The sequence below is a fragment of the Petaurus breviceps genome, unplaced genomic scaffold, assembly GCF_028583685.1.
Source record: "Petaurus breviceps papuanus isolate PSGF00001 unplaced genomic scaffold, PetGlider_PUasm1.0 187, whole genome shotgun sequence".
Taxonomy (NCBI): Eukaryota; Metazoa; Chordata; class Mammalia; order Diprotodontia; family Petauridae; genus Petaurus; species Petaurus breviceps.
The window spans coordinates 25,698,547-25,720,026 of NW_027185799.1; the positions used below are offsets into that span (position 1 = coordinate 25,698,547).

Below are 21,480 nucleotides of genomic sequence, written 5' to 3' on the forward strand. Positions count from 1 at the left end.
TTATGCCAAGATTATACTGAATTTTGCACTAAGAGAACCACATATTCTGTTATTCTTAATAAAATGGGTGGTTGAGGACATAGATGTAGTCTGTGGCCATATTTTTTTCTGTTTATAAAACTGTTGCAAGTCAAATGCCAGTGTTTTTTGTATTGTAGGAAGCCTGTTTAAGAATGTGATGGAGCTGTTGAGTTCCTTCCAGGACCTCCAGTGTGGCGATTAACCCAGACTGACCATGCTTCACTCCCGCCTAGCTGTGCTTCAGTCACTCCAAACTTTGTCACTATGCCCCTCCACAAGTACCTTCTCCTCCCCTCCCTTTTTAGCTCCCTTTTGTGTGTTTTCTCTCCCCATTAAAATATAAGCTCCTTGAGATCAGGACTTTGTGTTTGCATGTGTGTCGCCAGCACCTAGCACAGTAACTGGCACATAGTCAGTGTTTAATAAATGCCTATTGTCTTGTTTTATCAATGGAAATAACACTAAAGAAGATTGTCCACCTTCTCTTTTTGCTGCCCCAGCTTAAGAATTACAGGACTTTTTAATCTGACTTGAAATTAAAACCATATATATATACATATAGACTTCTACTATTAAGAGCTCTAGTGATAGCAAAAATAGTTTTGCTTTTGTATTTGTATTCCTGGTACTTAGCAAATCAGTTTGCACATAATAAGTGCTTAATGAATAGTAGTCATTCAAAAGGAAAAAAAAATGTAATGAAACAAAATGTTTTCCTTACCTAATAACTTTTATTTTAGAAGAAAATTGAGTATAAAATTTAAGTAGTTTAGAACTGAGCCATTTAACAATTATCATTCTTCAAGAGACTTTATGTGCATGTAGAAGCTCAGTACATCAATGCAGTGTATTGGAAAGAACTAGCTAATTTTAAGTAGATTTTATCCTTTTCATTAAATTTGAGTAGTAAAGAATTGATTTCAACATATAACCAAATTAATGCACTTTTAAGGGATAAGAATATAGTACTAACTACATGACTTAGATATCCCTTACCGAAAGGAAAACACAATAATACATGCAGAGCATTTTACTCCAAATTAAAGAAAACAGTGCACAGTGTTAAGTAATAATGTTTTGTTCATCTAGTGCTACCAAGGTAAAATAAAATATGTAAGTTTGATTTGCCATACTATTTAAATTACTGTTGTATTTGTTGTGTGTTTTCATACAGTTTGATGGTATACTATTTTTTAGGTTATTTTTCAATGACTAAATTCTCAAAATTTTCTTTGTGCTTAAAAATGTCATTTTTTAAATGTAGTGATTCATTTGGCCTTAGTAAAAGTTTTATATGCTGCATTTGAAAGGCAAAATGCTTACGAGCCAAGCCTATGACAAGAATGTTTTTCTTGGCCAATCCAAACTAATTTTTTCATATTTCTATTCTTAACTGGTATATTTTTAAATGCCAAATATTTAAAAAATAGGAAATAAATGGTGATGAGAGGCTGCATTGTCACACAGGATTGAGAGCTGCCTTTAGCATCGAAAGACCTTGAGTTCACATCTTAATTCTGAAGCCCCTTGGTCTAGTAATCCCAGTCATGTCATTCTTAGGGCCACAGGCAACTCTGGGATTCTAAATTGCACAGCTCTTTCTGATCTGCATTACTAGTGACTATTCCCTTTTTGGAAATTCAGATTGCCTATGAAATCATAATTCTTACCAAAAAGAAATGGTGATCAGTCATTGATCTTATGTAAGAAAATGAACTTAAAGTTTTATAGATTTATGCTTCTTTAAACTTTTTTTTTCATTTTTTCTTCAAATGAATATTGATAACTGATTTATTTGGAAATCATATTGCAGGACTAATCTGTATAAGTCACTGACTGGCATATAGATACAGATGACCTGCATCTAAGTTTAACAAAAATACAAAGGTTTTAGTTTGTGTACAAAAATGCATCCATAGTGATTAGACATTTAATACATCCTGAACTTATTTGTTTTCCTCTTTTTCTTTCTTTTAGGTGTCCAATGTCCCCAGCATCAGTAGATTGCCAACTCCCTCTCCTTGCGACACCCCAGCAAGCATTATGCTGGTGCTGTCATACCCATCCCAGAATACTGCAGCAGAATGGAGCTGCCCTTTAGTTATAAGGTAAGTCTCCCTCCCCACTCCTTTCACATACCTACAAGCACTATTTTACTTATACAATATTGTGTGGTTTTGTAAGTTTTTTAAAGTATTATTTCTCTTACAGATCCCATAGTGGTTATAAAACTGAAATGTAAAAAACTTATAAAACTGCATAATATAAGAAAAAATTTACCTTATCACTATAGACCAACTCCATTTTGTAGTAGTTTCCTATGGTGGTTGTAAAATCTCCAGTGTAATGCTGGCTGGGGTGTCACATGGAGAAGGAGCTGGCAATCTGCAGCTGCTATGGACATTGGATGAGAAAGCAATAAAAGGTAAGCTTCAAATTTAGACTGTATTGGATGTCTTTGGTTACATGGTGCATGCTACCTATCTTAAAATAATTTTATTTTTTTTAAACTTTGTGGCAGGTCACATAAATTATAAATACAGTGTTCCTCTTCAAGTGGCCATTAGTGCATACATGTTTATTCTCAAGTCTAAACAAAGCAGTATGATTATTTTCAAAAAAATATTTCTGTAACTTCATCAATAACTGGAGTTTTTCTCTTTCAAATTTGTGAATTTTGTCCCCATTATCACCTATTTGTTCAAAAAATAACATTAAAAGCTTTAAATGTATGTGTATAAAGTTTTTAAGCATGTTTTTCATTATTTAAGACATAGTATCAGATCATTATTTTGCACGTGGACTTCACAACACACCTACCAGTATTTATCCTTGACTCCATATTAACCAGTGCAGATAAAGAGTTCAAAGACCTTTCTGGTTTTATTATATACATTTTCTCACTTATATTTCACATGTGAAGAAAGGGAACTTTACTTGTACTTCATTTTAAAACTTTAGGTTTTATCTTTGTATCCTTAGCACTTAGCACAGTGCCTTACATTTATAGTAGGTGCTTAGTAAATGCCTATTGAATTTAATTAAATATTATTAATCATAATATAGATCAGTACCATTGGGAAGATTTTCAAATAGAATTCCTTTATTTTTCATTGTAGTATTACAGAAAAGCCTAGCTAAAAACATGCCATTGAAAACCCAGAGAAATTCATCCCTTTTCAGTAGATTTCCTGAATAATTGTCTAGAGGGACCACATGCTGTGAAGGAGCATCACTGAGGGTTCTAGAAATCAGTCAGGAAGCTTCTGGCAAAACTTCAGCTCTTTCTGGAGCAGATCTTACAGTTATGTTCTGTGTTCTCAGATATCTGTCATGAAGGGGCTGAGTAAAATATCTTTAATATCCCTTTCAATTCTTAAAAAAAAAAAAAAAAGTCATAACGACTTTTTAGAACCAGAACCATTCATTTAAAAATTCTTATCTAGTACATTGCCTTTCAAATCCTAGGCACTTGCTATTTGAGTGTTGAATGGATTTCCTCAGGATACTAAATTTTGAAAGCTTCATTTTTTTCTGCCCAAATTAAGAGAAACATAAATTGGAAAGGGGAGAGTCTCTTCTGCAAATAAACGTGATGGAAAAATTCACCAACCAGTTGAAATACTGTTCTTTTTAGAGTTAAGCAGACTTATGTGGAGTCATGGATGGAAGTGATGTAGTCTCTGCTGTCTCCACTTTCTCCACTTGTGCTACACTGAACTCATCAAGACTACTACTGTTTTGGAGAATATGATTTCTTTAGGAAATGTAATCCATTTCTTTTCTTTGTGTGTTAGAGAAGCACTAGAACCAAAGTAAGAACACTTAAAACAAGTCGGAGGACTTCATCTTTTTTATCCATTTACTTTTGACTATTACTCTGACCACTGAAAATAACTTAGAACTTTTGTCTTTGTAGTCCCTCAGTGCTTAGTTAACCCAGTGCTTGTCGCGTGCTAAATGCTTTTATAACAGCTTATTAATTGATGTGACAGAAAGCAATATAAGTTTTCTGTCCTGTTACAAATTACTAAATGACCAAAACATCTCACTTAAAAGGTAATTTTTAGAACTCACAAATAAAGAGAACATGTAAACAAGGAAGTTTTATCTAGGGTGGTGAAGTGAACATAGTGAGATTAGAAGAACACTTTTGTGAAGGAGAAGCAGTGTGGTGTAATAGATAATTAGATTTGGAATCTGAAAAACCTGGATTCAAATTCTGTTAGCACACAGTGGCTGTGCCCCCTGGCCAGCTCACTTAAGTAAACTCTCTGTGCCCCAGTGAACTCTTCTAAAACTTTCTTTTACTAATGATTGCCAAGCTATTTTAGTGTTTCCATGCTGAGAATTTTCTGTCAGTGAAATCACAGGCTTGGACCCGCCCCAACCCCAAATCTTAAAAACCTATTGTTAATATTTAAGATTTATTAATTGTTCATAATGTTGCTGAGGACTACATATTTCTGCATTTTGAAGTGTTAGAGATAAGTTTTGTCTTTTCAATTCAACTAATGAATAACTGAAATAAAAGACATAAGCAAACATTTCTTTGCTAACATTTTTATCCTTTTCCTACTTAGAATTAAAAGCTATCATATCTTGATATAAACATTCTCTCTGTATAATAAAGATCTTTATAGATGTTCCATAAATAGGAATAGTTGATTTCACAGTGCCTCTCTCCCCTTGTGCTATGACTGTTCTTCCTTATCTAGCTGTGTTGTTCCTCCCTTCTTTTCAGAGAGACACAGACAATTCTAGGCTAGCAGTGACATTTGGTGAACACCATGAAAGATTGTTTGACATAATATATCCTACAATAACTTTTTTCAGCTACTCCTCTGTTCCCCAAAAAGATTGAACACAGCACACTTTACACATACACAATACAGCACACACACCCCTCACGCTTCCCTCACACACCCTCTTCCCTCCTTTTAAATTCTTGCCCATTTACCTCAGAAAACTACCTCTGCTTTCCCCTCTCTCTTTCTCTCCATTCTCTTTATAAGCTTTATAATGAATATGACTAATAATAGAGTTAGCTGTTAGAGATAATTTGTGGTGTTGTGGAAAGCCTTGTTTTCCAATTTCCTCCTACATAAAATGGGAATAATAATATCCCTTCTACCCACTGCTCTACAGTAGAGTTTTGAGTATCATTTTTCACATTGTTAAAACAAGTAAAGTGAAAAGTTAAAACAAGAGAAGTAAATAAAAGAGTACTGTACAGACATGAAATATAATAATTAAGGAAAAGGAAATTTTTAATTTTTATTAGATAAACTAAAGACAAAGGCTATCCTTGAAAGAATTCAGAAAGCTCCTAAAAAAAGTCTTCCATCTACTTACTAAACCTGCAGTTTCTAAACCACCAGCATTCAAGATAAAATTTTTTAAAGAAGGATTGCTTATTCACCTTGGAGTTTTTCTCTTCTCTTATTTAAGCCCCACTATTTGTGTTATTTTTTATTTCAAATTATTATGTGAACATAACTACCTTTTAAATGTAGTTTTATTGAAAAAAAAAAGCATATATCCAGACAAACATAAGCAGACTTTAGAATGCACCCTATTTTAAATGATACACAGTTTTCACTTCTAACAAACATTTAGCAAGGGTTCTTAATCTGAGTTGGTTAATATAATATGTAGAGTAGAATAATATCCAGAATTTTTAAATAATACTCTGTTTTTACTCAGGTTGTACAAATGGGAGGGTACAGAAGTATTAATAAATGTCTCCTCTTACAATTTCTTGAGCCCTTGTTTTGTTATTAAGTGTGAACACATACACATACTCCCTCTTCCATTTTATAATCTCTAGTTTCTAATCATTAGCTCCATTTCTAATGGTGATTGAGTTTTAGAAGAGATGGAAAACTAGTTTATTTTTGGGTAGAATAAGTTGATCTTAAGGTTTTAGACATGATTTTTCTTAGTTGCATTAGGATATTCAGTATTTTAGGATTATATATAAGAATAAATTTATATGACAATTAAGATTTCAAATATGTAAAATTTAAATTTGATATTTTGCTTAGTATTTTAACTTATACTGTACATTACATAGAATATCTTTCCATAAAGGTTGTGATAATTCCCCTGCCTTACTGTTGTGTATATGTGCAAATTGATCTCCCTAACTGTTGCTATGGGATGAAGCTTATGACTTATGCATGATAAATGTCAGCTGTAACGTACTGTTAACGTCTTTTTTTTTGTTGTTTTAAGAGAAAATTTAGCATACTATTGACCAGTACTTAATGGTGAAACTTGGGTACACACTAATGTTAATTTGTTTACTCTTGTGTGATGACCCAGAGATTAATGAATGATTATATTACTTAATACTCCTATGGTTTTAAATCATTTCTCTTTATATTGAGTGAAACATAGATTCTTACTGAAAGATTTATCAGAATTATATCAAATTATAATTTCTATAGAATGATTTTTAGTTAATTATTAACAGTGAGATGAAGTATAAAAGATCTTTGTCTTGAATAACTTTTTAAAATATGGTGCTTCTGTAATTTTCAATACGTTGTAATGAAATTGCAGCTTGTGTACCCCAAATTCCTTTTTGAAATAAGAATAAAAACATAGAAGTTTAAAACCAGTTTCCAAATTTTTAGTTTGTGGGAGAAATTGCGAGAACTGGACAGAAGTAAAACTAATCTACTTTTTTTTTTACATTAAGCTTTCATAAATTTTCTTTTTTTGTGACCTTTCTATTAAATTCATACCAAGTTGATTTGATAGAGTTGTTTTACTTTCATAATTAGGGTTTAATTTTTTAAGGTTTTTATACCTCTTGACTTTATGTCTAAACGTAGTATATTTTCCACAAATAAACATGGTTAATAGCTTCAGGTATTTCTACCACAACTAATGGGAATATGTTCTGCCAGATTTGTCAGAGGGTAATTATTTTTATACTCTCTAATCCCTTGAAAAAGTGTTTTAAATTTTATCTATTGAGAACTAACATTCATTTGCCCCTGCATAAAATTTGAAGAACTTACCATAAAAAAATTTATATTTATAGGGAAAATGGTATCATCGGAGGCAAGCTGTAAAAGAATTGCATGGTACATTGATACGTCTCCTAAATGAATTGCTGCCATGGGAACCAAAGTTAATGAAGGCTTTTCAAAGAAACAGGTAATATAAGATTAAAAATTCATCTTAAGCTAAATATTTCATTATTTTTTGTTGTTATTATTCTATTTTGAGGTCACTTAGTTTTGGTTTTTTTTGTTTCTTTGTTACTCTAGGTGGACAGGTATCTATTGTAAATTTTAGTGATCTCTTTGGGAAGAAATTTGATTTAAAAAAGAAAATATCCTTTGGTAACTCATTCTGGTAATTCATATTCTTTTCCTGTTCCATCAGAACCCTGGTGCTATAATTTCAAACACTTTTCCTCATGACTACTGCTACTTTTGAAGTTGGAGAACATCCACCACCACCCTTCATCCACTATAATTTTCCTTTTATATATAAATATATCCTTGACATTCAACACATTCATTTAATGATATTTATGGAGAATATAAAAAATACTGTTAGGCATCCTAGCAATGCTCTGCTCTCTGAGGAGAAGCTGGCCTTGCTAAGGTTAACTCTTTTACTTGTGCCCTTGATCCCATCCTCTGTTCTTTTAATCCTCTCTGCTCTTCTTTCATCTTCAGTCTCTTCTCATGTACTGGCTCTTTCCCCACTATGTATAGATATGCCTAAGTCTCCCACATCCTTAGAAAACCTTCCCTTGACCCTGCCATTGCTTCAAATGATTGTCCCAGATCCCCTCTCCTTTTTACAACCCTCCCCCACCAAAATTCCCTGATACTTTGGGCTACTTTATATTTTTTTTGGAAATAGTATTTTATTTTTTCTAATTACATTTAAAGGTAGTTTTCACTGTTCATTTTTTGTAAAATTTTGAGTTTCAAATTTTTCTGTTCTCCCTCCCATGTCCCCTCCCTAAGATGGCAGGCAATCTGTTATAGGTTATACATGTGCAGCCTTGTAAACATATTTCCACATTAGTCGTGTGAAAGAAGAGACAGAACAAAAAGGAAAAGCCACAAAAAACCAAAAGCAAAAAAAGTGTGAAAATAGTATGCTTTGATCTGTATGTAGACTCCATAGTTTTTCTCTGGATGTGGATAGCATTTTCCATCATGAGTCTTCTGTAATTGTCTTGGATCATTGTATTACTGAGAAGAACTAAGTCAGTCATAGTTGATTATCACACAATGTGGCTATTACTACTTTATAATTCTCCGACCTATATGGCTGCTTCTAATCAATCTTCTTTACTGTATTATCATGCATCTTCCACACCATATGTTTGTGTATCCCCCAAGGTTCTATTCTTGGAACTTTTTTTCTCTATACATTTTCTCTTTTGGCAGTTTCAACTGTTCCCATTGGTTCGGTTATAAACTCTATGCAGGTGTCTCCTAAGTTGGCATTTTCTCTCTATTCTCTGTTATGAACTCCATCTGCACATGACTGGTTTTCTGTTAAATATTTCCACCTATATATGTCCACTGGCATTTCATATTCAGCCTGTCCAAAACAGACCTTATTACTTTCCCACCAAACTTCCCTGTTTCTTTTGAGAGTGACACCATTCACCTAGTCAACCCAAGGTTACAACCTTGGAGTCATCCTTTACTCTTGCTTCTTATCACCCATCATATCCAAACGATTGCCAAGTCTTATTCATTCTGCCTCCACAATATCTCTTACTTTAGTCCTTCCTTCCTCTCACAAAGTCACTATCTCAGTTCATGCCATCATCATTTGTCACCTAGATTATTTACAATACCATTTTTCATTGTTTGTGCTGTCTCTAATCTACCCCCACACAAGTCCCTAAATAACCTTCTAAAGAAATAGTTCTGACCCTTTCCTGCCTGCCCTGCTCAGAAAATTTCAGTAGCAACTTCTTACCTGCAAGATAATGTAACAACTCCTCCTGGCCTTTAAAACCTGACATGCTCTCACTCTAACCTGCCTGCTCACCTTTATTTCATATAATCCTTAACTTACTTCAGGCCTTAGCTCAGTTGCTATTTCATATGTGAAGCCTTTTCTTACCTCCTTTGTTAGTGCTTTTTCCTTCTCAAATTACATTGTATTTCATTTTCTAAGTCCATGTTGGAAACCTCAGAGAAATTTCTTGAGGGCAGAGATTATTTATTTGTGTATCACTTAACACCTAGCATAGTCCCTTGCATGTTATAGACTCTTAATGATGTCTTGAATTTTAATTTTTTTAAAAAGACAGTATCTGGAGCAGCTAGGTGGCAGAGTGAATAGAGCACCGGCCGTGGAGTCAGGAGGACATGAGTTCAAATCTGGCCTTAGACACTTAACACACACAAAAAAGCTAGCCGTGTGACCTTGGGCAAGTCATTTAACCCCAATTGCCCTCCAAAAAGGCAAAAAAATTAAAACAAAACAAAAAAAAGAATATTCAGAGTTTTAACAGGAATAATTGAATGAGCAGAAGTATGGAGTCACAAGGCACACAGAGAATGTCCAGGAGGAAAAGTAGTTGTTAGGCTAGAACATAAAACATGTGGAAATTAATTGAATAAGAAAAGCTGAAAAAGTAGAGGGGGCTCTCAGTTGTGTAGAGGCCCAGAAATTACGAATCACTGAGTTGAGTTTTAATTGGTAGACAGTATGGAACAATTAAAGTTAATTGAGCAGAGCAGTAGCATTACAAAAACCATACAAAAAAAAATATTTTGGTGGCAATAGTATGAAGGTCAGATTACAGGAGACATAGAGAAGTGGGAAAACTTAGTACACTGTTAGAGTTGTCCAGTTGGTAGTAATGAGAGCCTTTTGTGATGGGGGCAGAAGGGATGAATGTAAGAAATGTTGAATTGGACTCTATAGGCCTAGTTGCTTTTTACCTCTCCCTAATCTCTCATTTTCAAAGATATGCCCAAGATTCTAAATATGGGAGGCAGGGTGAATAGTAGTATCATACACAGAGAAATAGAAACATTGGAAAGCAAAGGTTAAGGGGAAAATACAATTAATTCAGCTTTGAAGTATCATCATATAAGATGGGAATGTCTTGTAGGTAGTTGATAATGTGGATCTGAATCTCAGAAAAGATTGTGACTTAGAGAAAAAGATCTGAGAGAGTTAGCTGCAGTTTTCACTTGAGAGTCTTGGAAGTAATCCAGACCAAGAGTGAATAAGCATTTGCCAAGGAGGAGAAAAAGAAAAGTCCAAGGTTGGTAAATAACAAAAAACAAAAATGGGTGACCTAAATCAGTCGTGTGGCTTCTGAAAGAAAGAAGGATTTTGAGGAATAGTGGTAAAGACCTGGAAACACTAGTGAGTAAAGGAGAGTACTTCAACTGTAAATCTAAGGAAATTGTAAAAAGAGTGTCCTCCAGTGGATAAGGATGCAAGGGTGTCTTCAGTGAAGAGCCAAATTTTGGTTAAAGCAATAAAGTAGAATAATGTTGGTTGAAAAGTTCTGGGACATAAAGGGAATTTGTTGAGAATACAGTGGTAATCTCAAAGGTCACAGTACATTAGGATAGAAGATGGGTAATCTGGGCTGAAGTGGGCTTCGAAAAGAGTAGAGCTGAGAAGATTGTTAAATTTGCTATGGAATTAAACAAAAGTGAGATTGCTTGATATACGTAAGAGTTTCTTTGTTGATCATTACTTGAAAAAAAGAGTTAAGTATGAAGCTTGAGATATAAGGACAGAGAAACGCAAAGCTGAAGTCTAGGAGTCCTAACTTCAAGCAGCAATTGAAGATAAAACATCTTTGAAATAAGCCAATGGTAAAATGTTTCAATTTATGCAAAGATTTTCGATAACACATCTCTTGTGTAAAGTAAATCATTCCAGTTGTTACTTCTCAGTTTTTTCTTCTATTTCAAAAATTACAGTGTGATAATAAAAAATTAGAGAGCATTGATTACAGTTGAAAATGTTGGAATTAAGAAGTTGAGGATGGAGTTTACTCTCTTACTAAAATTCACATGATTTAAAGATACTGGTACTTAGAATATATTTGGCATTTTTGTTGTTGCTGTTCTGAGAATAAGCCTGTCTGTATATGATTTTCTTGGGAATTTTTTTAAAGTAACTCAACCAGTACATATACACAAAATCAACATAGCTAAACAAAGAATACCTTATTCCACAGGTTACTTATAGAACAAACTTGGCCTAATAGAGGTGTCTTCAAAGAGAAATAAGAGTGAAGTATTCTTAATACTAACCTGTCATATAACAGAAATTACAATTATAACTTAAAGAAAGCTTTGTGCCTTTTTTTTTATTTGGTTTTTGTCACTGTGTAGAACACTAAGTATTTTAAAGCATGTTTGAGATATAATTTAAGTCTGAATGTGAGATGTTCCTCCTATAGTATAAGATTAAATGACTTAACCAGAGTGTTGTTGGGGAACAAGTCTTATTTTACATATTTTGTTTTAGGAGTCGACTGAAGAAAGACTATGATGATTTCAAAAGACAACCAGATCATGATAAATTTACCCGAGAACTTTGGACTAATGAAGAAGGTGAAGGAGATCCTGGAAAAGAATCTCCTAGAGTAGAAATCATTAAATCACTAGAATCAGCAGACCCTTTGGATATTCTAGAAAAAGAACATCTTGATTTTGGTAGGTACTCAATTAAAAAAAAATTTAACATTATAAAGAGGAGATGCTTTTAGTTTGTTTGACAGGTTTACGTGAGCTAAAATGAATTTTGGCAATCGAAAGAGTTAGGAAAATTTGGTGATATTTTGATTATAATTCGGTGGCTTTATCAAATGTTCTTTTGGTGAGCATTATTTTTTTATTTTTTTTAATCTGGTGCTATTGTAGATTGCTCCTACCCTGGTACCATATGTTTTAAAAGTCTGGGAAATTTACATCCTTATGTTACACTATGCAGGTGGCTGTGGAGTCAGGAAGGCCTATTCAAATCCAGCCTCAGTCACTACTGCCTATATGACCTTGGGCAAGTCACTTAACCTTTGTTTTTCTAAGTTTCCTCAGCTGTAAATTGGGGATGATAATAATAGCATCTACCTTGCAGGGTTGTTGTGAGGACCAAATGAGATAATATTTGTAGAGCACTTAACACAATATTAGGTGCGTAGTGGACACTATATAAATGCTAGCTGCTATCATCATCATTGTTAACAGCAACAAACTACTCTTACCTGAAAACTATTTCTGGGGTGTTGGGCCTGTCCCTTCCTTTTTCCTTTTAGTACAAGAAATGTATTTCTTGAGCACCACCATGTTTTATTTTGATGAGTTTTAAATGAAAAAATAAGAAATTTCTAATACTAAATAAACTTTTTTACCACAAAACCCCTTTCTTGCCAGCCCCTCTTCCCCACTTACATTGGTGGTAGAGTGAGCAAGTAGAACCAAAACCTATCACAAGGGGCAGCTAGGTGGTGCAGTGAATAGTCCACTCACCCTGGAGTCAGGAAGACCTGAGTTCAAATCCAGCCTCAGACATTTGATGCTTACTAGCTGTGTGACCTTGGGCAAGTCACTTAACCCCAATTGCCCAGCCTTCCCTCCTCCAAAAAAAATCTATCACAAGAGTAACTTAATAAATAAGTTAAAAAATAAGTGTTTTCAATTCCACGAGTGCTTATAAAAATTAAAGGTGTTTTCCTGTTATTCTCCATTTCCCTATAGACTACAACAAAAACAAGTGGGTTCTTATCAAAATAATTTGTCTAATCATTTAAAAAAATTCTTGATTTAGAAAGGTGAACAAGCATTAGCGAAACTTAAGTATTTTTTTTTTACCCCTAAGAGCTTTAAAAGAAATGAAACAGCTTGAGAGTGGACTAGAGCCAATGGCGTAGTCATTGAACTAAGAATTTCCTTATAGAGTGAGTCAAAAGTTTCCTGCCTTAAGTTATATTACCACTTGAAATTAAAGAAAAAAAAGCATTTTCACATTAATGTTTATTTTTATATGAAAATCCTTATGCATTGTGATTATTTCCAGTATCACAATCCACACTCAGCTTTAATAGCTGGATATTTTTGTATTAACCCTATATTTTTACCTCGATGCTTGGCAAAGTAATCTAATTAAATATTTATTTTGATTTTTGTTATTTTAAAGGCATAGAATCATAGCTGTTCAACCATAAATGTTTTGTATAGCAGCTAGCTTGTTGTTGGTACATAAACAAAATACTTGTTTTAATATTTTTCAGATGACATGAAACTGTTAGAAATTGATCTTCCCATGGGCAAAAACAGGCTGTTAAAAAAGGAATTGCCTTCTAAAGATGTACAGAAGACACTGCCTAAAGCACTTAAACGACAGTCCAAGCAAAATAGTTTTCTGGATGATAGCACAAAAGAGCTTTCACCAAGGAAGAAAGCAAAACTAAGCACAAATGAAATTGCAGTTGAGAACTTGGAAGGTGGTATGCAGGCTGACTGTTGTTTGAATGAGTCCAGGCAAACAGAGCCACCATCTCCAGAAACTTTTGCCCCAGTAGATTCAACCACATCTGCATCCACTTTCGTGAAAGGGACCAAACCTATTCAGGCTTTGCTTGCAAAGAATATTGGGAACAAAGTGACCTTAACAAATCAGCTGCCAACTTCCATAGGAAGGAATGTACCTGCCTTGGAAAAAACAGTTACATCTTCTACAGAAGCAAGCCCAATAAAGCCAGCATTGACCTGCCAGACCAGTACCAAGGGTCCTTTACAGATGGTGTACAAAATGCCCTGTGGCCAGTGTGTGCCAATAGATCTTCATAATAGTTCTGTAAAGATTCAGATGCAACCTGTAACAGATCCTAAAACAGGAGAGAAAGTCATGCAGCAAGTTCTTATTCTGCCTAAAAATTTTCTGATTCAGCACAAAGAAGGAAAGGCTGTTGTTGCAAAAGAAATCCAGTCATTTCAACAAAAGTGTCCAGAGCAGCATTGTTCATCTTTCCCACAGACAACAAATGTAAACTCTTCTTTAGCACCAGTTCTTGTAAACCCAAATGGAAATATTTCAACACAGCTGTCTAATACAATTTTCAACAAGAGTAGTACAACTTTACCAAATGTGAATAGTTCTAGACCACAGACTTTGCCCTCTGTAACTTCAGCAGGTAATTTAGCACTACCAGTTAAAACAAGCCAAAGTGAAATTGGAAAAGTTAAGAACATAGCTTCCACAACCACATTCCCCCGACCTGTTGCCTCGCCCACCATTTCCTCAACGGTTCAGCCTCTAATATCAGCAGCAACACTAAGTGGATCTACAAATCCTAATGGTTCCCTTCACAATTTAGCCTCACAGCCAACTACTGACTCTTCTGACACAAAGCAAGAACTTAAAACTGTATGTATAAGAGACTCACAATCAATCCTTGTCAGGACACGTGGTGGAAATACTGGAGTTGTAAAAGTGCAGACCAATCCAGATCAGATTTCACCTAATAATTTATCTCCAAATTCAGTTTTCACATTTACGCCTCACCTTCAGGCATTTCTGGTGCCCAAATCCACAACTTTGTCATCCTCCACTTTTTCACCAGTAGCAGGAGCATCAGCTACATCTTGTCTCCCTCCTTTTGCCCAGTCTTCTGTTCCTGGGTTCGTTCCCCCACCATCTTCTGTTTCCATTCCAGCCCTCCCTTCTGGCTTTAATCAAACAGCAGGGAAGAACCTCAAACTTACTTTAGGCCAACCTTCCTGCGGTAGTAATTTGGGTCAAATGGTAGATAAAACTGTACCAGTATCCTCTTCTTCACCCTTCATGCCTTCTGTTTCTTCTGGCCCCCTACTTCAATCAACAGCAAGCAATTCAGTTAATGTAATTAACATTTCAGCAGGAAATTTTGGACAGACCAACACAGGTATTATCCATACTCCGGCTACACAGCAACAGACAGATTATAAAACAAAGAATTACCCTGTTACCCCACCTGAGTCAACTACAGCAACAAATGGAGACATCAATGGTACTCCAGTTCAAAAACTCATGCTAGTCACGACTCCATCTATTCTTTCCCCTTGTGGTAGTACTGCAGTTAACATGGTGCCTACACCAACATCCACAGGTGTTTCCACCCAAAAATTAGTTTTCATTAATGCTCCAATGTCCAGTGGTACTTCAACTATAATTGCAGAATCATTAAAACAAGCCCGACCTCCCTCAATGAGCAAAACCTATGTTAAGACCACAGAACAACCTCAGATAGTGCTAATTCCATCTTCAGTGGGAGCCCCAATAAAAATAAATTCATCACCTACTGTGTCTCAAATAAAAGATGTAAAAATTGGACTCAACATAGGCCAGGCTATTGTAAATACTACAGGCAGTGCTCCAAATGTACCATCAATTAACATACTGCAGAATGTAACTCCAAAAGGAGCAGAAGAAAAAGGCAGCAAGAGCTTTATTTTGCCCTTGTCCACAAGTGGGAGTTCAGTTCCAGTAAGCTCAAGTTTTACGAATCACAATATCACACCCATTAATGAACCAGTGGTTTCTACAGCAAGAGCAGTTAACATGTTTTCAGGAACAGCAAATGCATCTTTGACTTCTCTTTCAACAACATCAAGTTGTGCTTCAATTGGGACACGACCTACAGTTTTGGTTAGTGGAAATGAAACTTCTTCAAGAATTATGCCAATTTTAACAAACAGACTGTGTACATCAAATATTGGAAACACTGTGGCTATCTCAACTGTGAAAACAGGGCATCTTGCATCATCTGTACTGATTTCAACTACTCAACCAACAGTGTCTCCTCAGAGTTTAACATCAGCTTTACAGATACCAGTTACTGTTGCCTTGCCTCCTCCTATCACTGCATCTCCTAAAATAATCAGCACACTTCCCCATCTGGCAGCAGTTCCAGGTGCCACACATCCTGTTCCCCTTCCTAAAAGACAATCACAGAATTTTGTTCAGTTTCAGTCACCAGGGATTTCAGCTACAGTGCCATCAAATGCAAACACAAATAAACCTCAGACTGTGTTACCATCTGCTTCACTCAATGCAGGTAAAATAATTAGTTTTTCCAACTTTGCTTCTCTACCAAACCAGCAAATGCCTCCAACTTTAGTAAAATCAGCTCATACTTACAGTTGTGCTCCAGGTGCCTCTGCCATTCAGACTGCTACTGCACCTTCAAATGTAACTAGTCTGGTAGGGGGTCAGCTAAATGAACCTTGCATTCAGCAAAAAATAGTTATCAATACCAGTACACCTTTGGCACCTGGGACTCAGATTATGATTAATGGCACCCGGTTCATTGTTCCTCCACAAGGTCTTGGAGCTGGCAGTCATGTTCTTCTCATTTCTACTAATCCAAAATATGGACCTCCTTTAGCCCTTAACAACGGTCAAGGTATTCAACCTACAACTCCTGATAATCTTGTGCAGAAGATTACATTAGCACCAAGTAATTCTTTAAATTGGCAGCCTGCAAAACATCCCCTAAAAAGCTCTACAAAAATTGTGAACTCTCTTGGGAATGCAAGCACTGTACCTGTTGTTCACGCAACTCCCCAAGTAGTAAACACAACTGCTAAAGCGTCTGCTCCAGCCCCCGTACCAACAGTGTCATTGACTTCAGTAATAAAGCCTCCTCCCTCTACTCTTTTAGCTAAAACTTCTTTGGTTTCTGCAGTACATGCTGGTAACCCTCAGCTGCCAAGTAGTGCGTCAGTATTCCATTTGGACACATCAGTGAAAAAACTGTTGGTTAGCCCAGAAGGAGCTATTTTGAATGCCATAAATACTCCAGCATCTAAGGTTTCTTCACTATCTTCATCTCTTTCTCATATTGTAGTATCTGCTAGCCGAAATTCTGCCACTGTCTTCCCTACTTTTCCGTCATCTGGCTTAGAAAAGCCTGACACAGCTGCATCTTGAATTTAGACTAAATGAGCCAGTTTTAATATTGGGGCATTGTTTTGACTCCCAAATAAATTTTAACTGTTTATTATACTGTTGAAAACATACTATATACATAGTTGATTTTTTTTTCCTATATCTTTTCATTAGCAGGGTTTTGTTTGCTTGGGGAGGGAAAAAATATGTTAAATTTCACTCAAATGTATGGGTATGTTTTCAAGGGTTGTTCGTTTGATAAAGGTCAGGAATGACCTGTCTGTTAACATACATTACACAAGTCAAGTTTGACTAGTTTAGAATAATCTACCCGTTTGCACATTTGCATCAACCTGTTTCCTCTTGAATTTGAACTGTTGCAGCGTGTCTACAATACGGTAATCTGTGTCTTTCATTTGTGAGATCTTATTTTTGTTTCTGTAAAAAATATATATATATTTATGCATTATAAAAATGCAGTCCACGTTGTAAAATTGTACATATTCCCAAATCCCTAACAATCTGTACTAAACTATATGTACAAAGAACTATGCTGTCTTATTTATGTTTTGTTTACATAATGTATAGTTTTTTAAGTATTTTAGTAATTTTGGACCAGTGTACTGTTAGCAACAATGCAGAAGAATCTGCATGTAATAAAAAGAAGTTGCTGTATTTCTTTGTTTGAATAATATTTCTAAACTGTATGCTTGGGGCAGCTTAGGAAAAACACACATACTGGGGTGACAGACTACATAAATTAAGAAAATTCCTTAACAAAACCAAAGTAACTAGAAAATTTGACTCATGTTTCTCCATGATTTGCCTGAGATTGGACTCTGATACTAGTTAACATTTTCCAGGTTTTGGTTGCTTTTAAATCCAAGCTTGGGTTTAGACTCATGACATGGTTAGCCAAAAGAAAAGTTCATTCTTAAAAGCAAGCTACTTTTCAGCCAGTTTCTGCACATTACAAAATATGTTTTAGATTTTGGATAGTTGGTCCCCTGGAAAACTAAAAAGCACATCAAAACTGCTTTGGATACAGAATGAAAGGGTAGTATGGACACCAGGTGATTTTAAGGTTTTCACTATTGCTTTTTGGGATTACATAGAAAATCATTAAATTCCTTTTCAAACCCAAGTTGTTTTTTTTTTTTTAATATCTGCTGTTTTACTTTATTGTGATGTTAGTTAAAAAAAAAAAAAACATTGCAAAGAAATGCTCTCCCAACTATGGATGGAAAAGTTTTAGGGCCATTATTCAAAATTATTTAAAATGCAATGTTCAATTTCCCTGAAATCAGGGAGTATACCTTGTGCATCTTTGTATTCAGAGATTAGAGTTTGAAAGGACCTCAGTTACTATAAGTCCAACTCATACCCCACAAAGAATCCCCATAAAACATTCAATAAATGGCTATTCAGGCATTGTTTGCAGACCATCAGAGGGAGGATCTACTGCCTCCTTAGACAACCCATTCCATTTTTGGATAGTTCTAATCAGATTTTTTTTTTATAATCAAGTCTAGATTTGCCACTTTGCAGCTCCCATCCATTGTTCCTGGTTCTGCCCACTAACACCAAGCAGAACAAGTATAATCTCTTTCCTGTGAAAGCCCTTCAAAAACTTAGAGAATCACAGGACCATAGAATTGGAAAGAACTTTAGGAGTCATCTAGTCTAGCCCTCTTATTTTACAGATATGGAGACCAAGATCTAGGGAGGCTAAGTGACACCTCACAGTCATTTGATTACAGCTATGATGTCCTATCCAGTACTTCTCCAGCTTAAACATCTCCCAGTCCTTCAACCCAGTCTCATATGGATGGCATGGAGTAAAGGCCTCCTGTCTCCTGGTTGCTTTCCTTTGATGCTTCCAGATTATCCATAACCTTCCTACACTGTAGCACCCAGAGTTGAATCAGTGCTCCAGGGGTGGCCTGGCCAGAAAATGATATATAACTATTACTTCCTTTTTCTTAGAAGCTATGGCTCAATACAGTCCAAAAAAATCATTTATTTATTTAACTGGCACATCACACAAGTGATTCATATTGAGCTTACAATTCACCAAAACCCCTAGATATTTTTTTCTGACAGATTCCTGTCCAACTATAGCTCCTCAGCCATATAGTTTGTGAAACTGATTTTTCAAACCGATTTTTTTCCTCTTTAAATTTCACCTTTTATATTCATCCAATATTAACAGCTTGTCAAGACTTTTTTGGTTCCTAACATTCAGTATGGTAGCAGTCTTCAGTTTTTTTTTCATCTATAGATTGCTTAAGAATATGTTTTGCTTTTATCCAAGTTGATTAAAAATGTGAAACACAGGACCGAGCTCAGATTGCTGTAGCCCTGTCCTGAGGACCTTCTAAATTGTCCTCAAATTATTCAGCTCTTTTGTTCTGGCAGTTCAACCCGTTCTGAATCAACATGGTTGTACTATTATCTAGTGCACATCTTTCCATCTTTTCCACAAGAATAGCATAAGATACTTGATCAAATGCTTTGCTAAAATCTAGGCAAAGTGTATCTAAACAGCATCTGATATGCCAGTTTAGTAACCCAGTCAAAAAATAAAGAACGGTTAATCTGGTATGAAGGATTCTTGATGAAACCATACCTGCTCTTTGGAATCCCTGCTTTTTCTAGTTCCTAACTAACCATCTCTTAATACTTTATTTTAGAATTTTTCCTAGAATCTCAGATAAGCTAACTGATCTATAATTTGTTTTTTCTCTTTTTTGTTGAAAATGAGCATTTGCCCTGCCATCCCATGGAACCTTTCTGGGTCTCCATGACATTTCAGTTGACAATGGGGCAACAGTTTTGTCCTTTCTATAGAAGTACTGAGTGCAAACCAGATGGCTTGAATTCACCAAGGACAGCAGCTTGTCCTCTTATTATTTAAAATGGATATGAGGGGGCGGCCAGGTAGCACAGCGAGTAAGAGCACCAGCTCCAGTGTTGAGAAGACCTGGAGATCCCGGGCTAAGACACTTAGCACCCACCCAGAAACACCTGGCCATGTAACCTTGAACAAGTTACTTAACCCCAATTGCTTAGGGGCGGCCAGGTGGCTCAGCGAGTAAGAGCATCCGCTTCAGTGTCGGGATGACCTGGATCAAATCCAGGCTCAGATACTCAGCACCACACCCAGAAATAACTGGCCGTGTAACCTTGAGCAAGTTACTTAACCCTGATTGCTTTAAAAAAATAAAAAGTTTAAAAAAAATTAAATAGATATGAACTTCCAGTTATCATTTGTGTTCTGGCCATTACAATCCAAAGTCTCCTTGGCAGAGATAACATCTAGTAAGAATCAAGCAATCATATACTATCTTTGACCCCCCTTTTCCCCCAGTAAGTTTTTTTTTTAATTTAAAGACCTTTTTGTTGTCTTTACATTTTCTCACCAACCTCCCCTATTCTGAGCTTTAACAAACTCCTGAGGCTATTCTTACAGGAACTTACCATAATTTTGAAATCATTCTCTTTTACCGTTCTCCCTCTTCTCCATGAATATAAAAAAAGTCCTAAGTTGGCTGGTGAATTCTCTGAGTCCACAACAATTCTTCAAACAACTCCTCATTTTCCTTTTTAACAGAATTACTTCCTTTTATTTCTCCAGAACGTTATTGTTCAGAGTTTTCCATCCCTCCTGGGCTGATTGGCTCATAGAATGTTAACCCATAAGTTCATTCTTTTTCTTCCTTCATTAAAACTAGGATACATTTCAGACTACACCTAGATTTACTTAATCAAAAACTCTGAGATACTTGTCTTTTTGCCTATCACTTCCACCCAAGCAACAGTTCTCTTTTAGTGAAAGTCAGATACAAAATAGAATTCTCCTGACTGATTACTCTACCTTTTGAAGTATGAAAATATGATGAAGGCACAAGAAATTATAGGCATTTTCTGCTTTTGACAGAATTCTAGCAAATGTCTGAATAATAGAAATCTGCTATGCACCTGTGCCCCATCTACTATTCTGCCTCTGTTTGTCAGATTTCCCAAACATGTTTTCTCTCTCTGTCCAAGAGTTTTGTGGTATGAAAATAATTTTTATTTCTCTTTATATAAATGATTTCTACCATGTTCCCTGGATTTCGTTACATTAGTATATCTTCTTAATGTGCAGTATTAACTCTCTTCACCTCTTTTAATCTGAATTCTTTCGTTTGAATAAGGCATACCTATGCCATGGATTTCATCCATCAAGTCTCACCTTATTTGACCTCATCTGTGAGGTCAAATTTGCCTAAGTGCATTAGGACCTCTAGTCCTGCACCCCACTCCCCCATTCCATAGTACTTTTTTAAAAAGTGTATGTTAGAGCAGGATGAGGGGGCTTTATCCCTAATTTCATCAATGTGGGGAACTTTTTGAGTGTGGGAAATTCCTTTTACCAATGTAGATCAGCAAGTCCCATGTGTGGTACAATCCTAGAAAGAGACTATAGAGTCTCTGAGAAGTTAAATGAGCTGTCATATAATTAATTTGTGTCAAGGGTAAGATTAGAAATCAGGTCTTCCTGAATCCAACACTAGC

The 21,480-nt window shown here is 35.5% G+C and overlaps 1 protein-coding gene across 2 annotated transcripts in view; it reads left to right on the plus strand.

The window, feature by feature from the left end:
• Positions 1-17,595, plus strand: part of BRD10 (bromodomain containing 10) — a 75,755-nt gene extending 58,160 nt beyond the window's left edge. For both annotated transcript variants that reach the window (XM_069090770.1, XM_069090769.1), the window contains 3 exons: positions 7,076-7,191; positions 11,521-11,708; positions 13,283-17,595. In XM_069090770.1, coding sequence (XP_068946871.1) covers positions 7,076-7,191; positions 11,521-11,708; positions 13,283-16,962 — 3,984 coding nt within the window. In that variant the 3' untranslated portion in view covers positions 16,963-17,595. The remainder of the gene's footprint in view (positions 1-7,075; positions 7,192-11,520; positions 11,709-13,282) is intronic.
• The last annotated feature ends 3,885 nt before the right edge of the window (positions 17,596-21,480 follow it).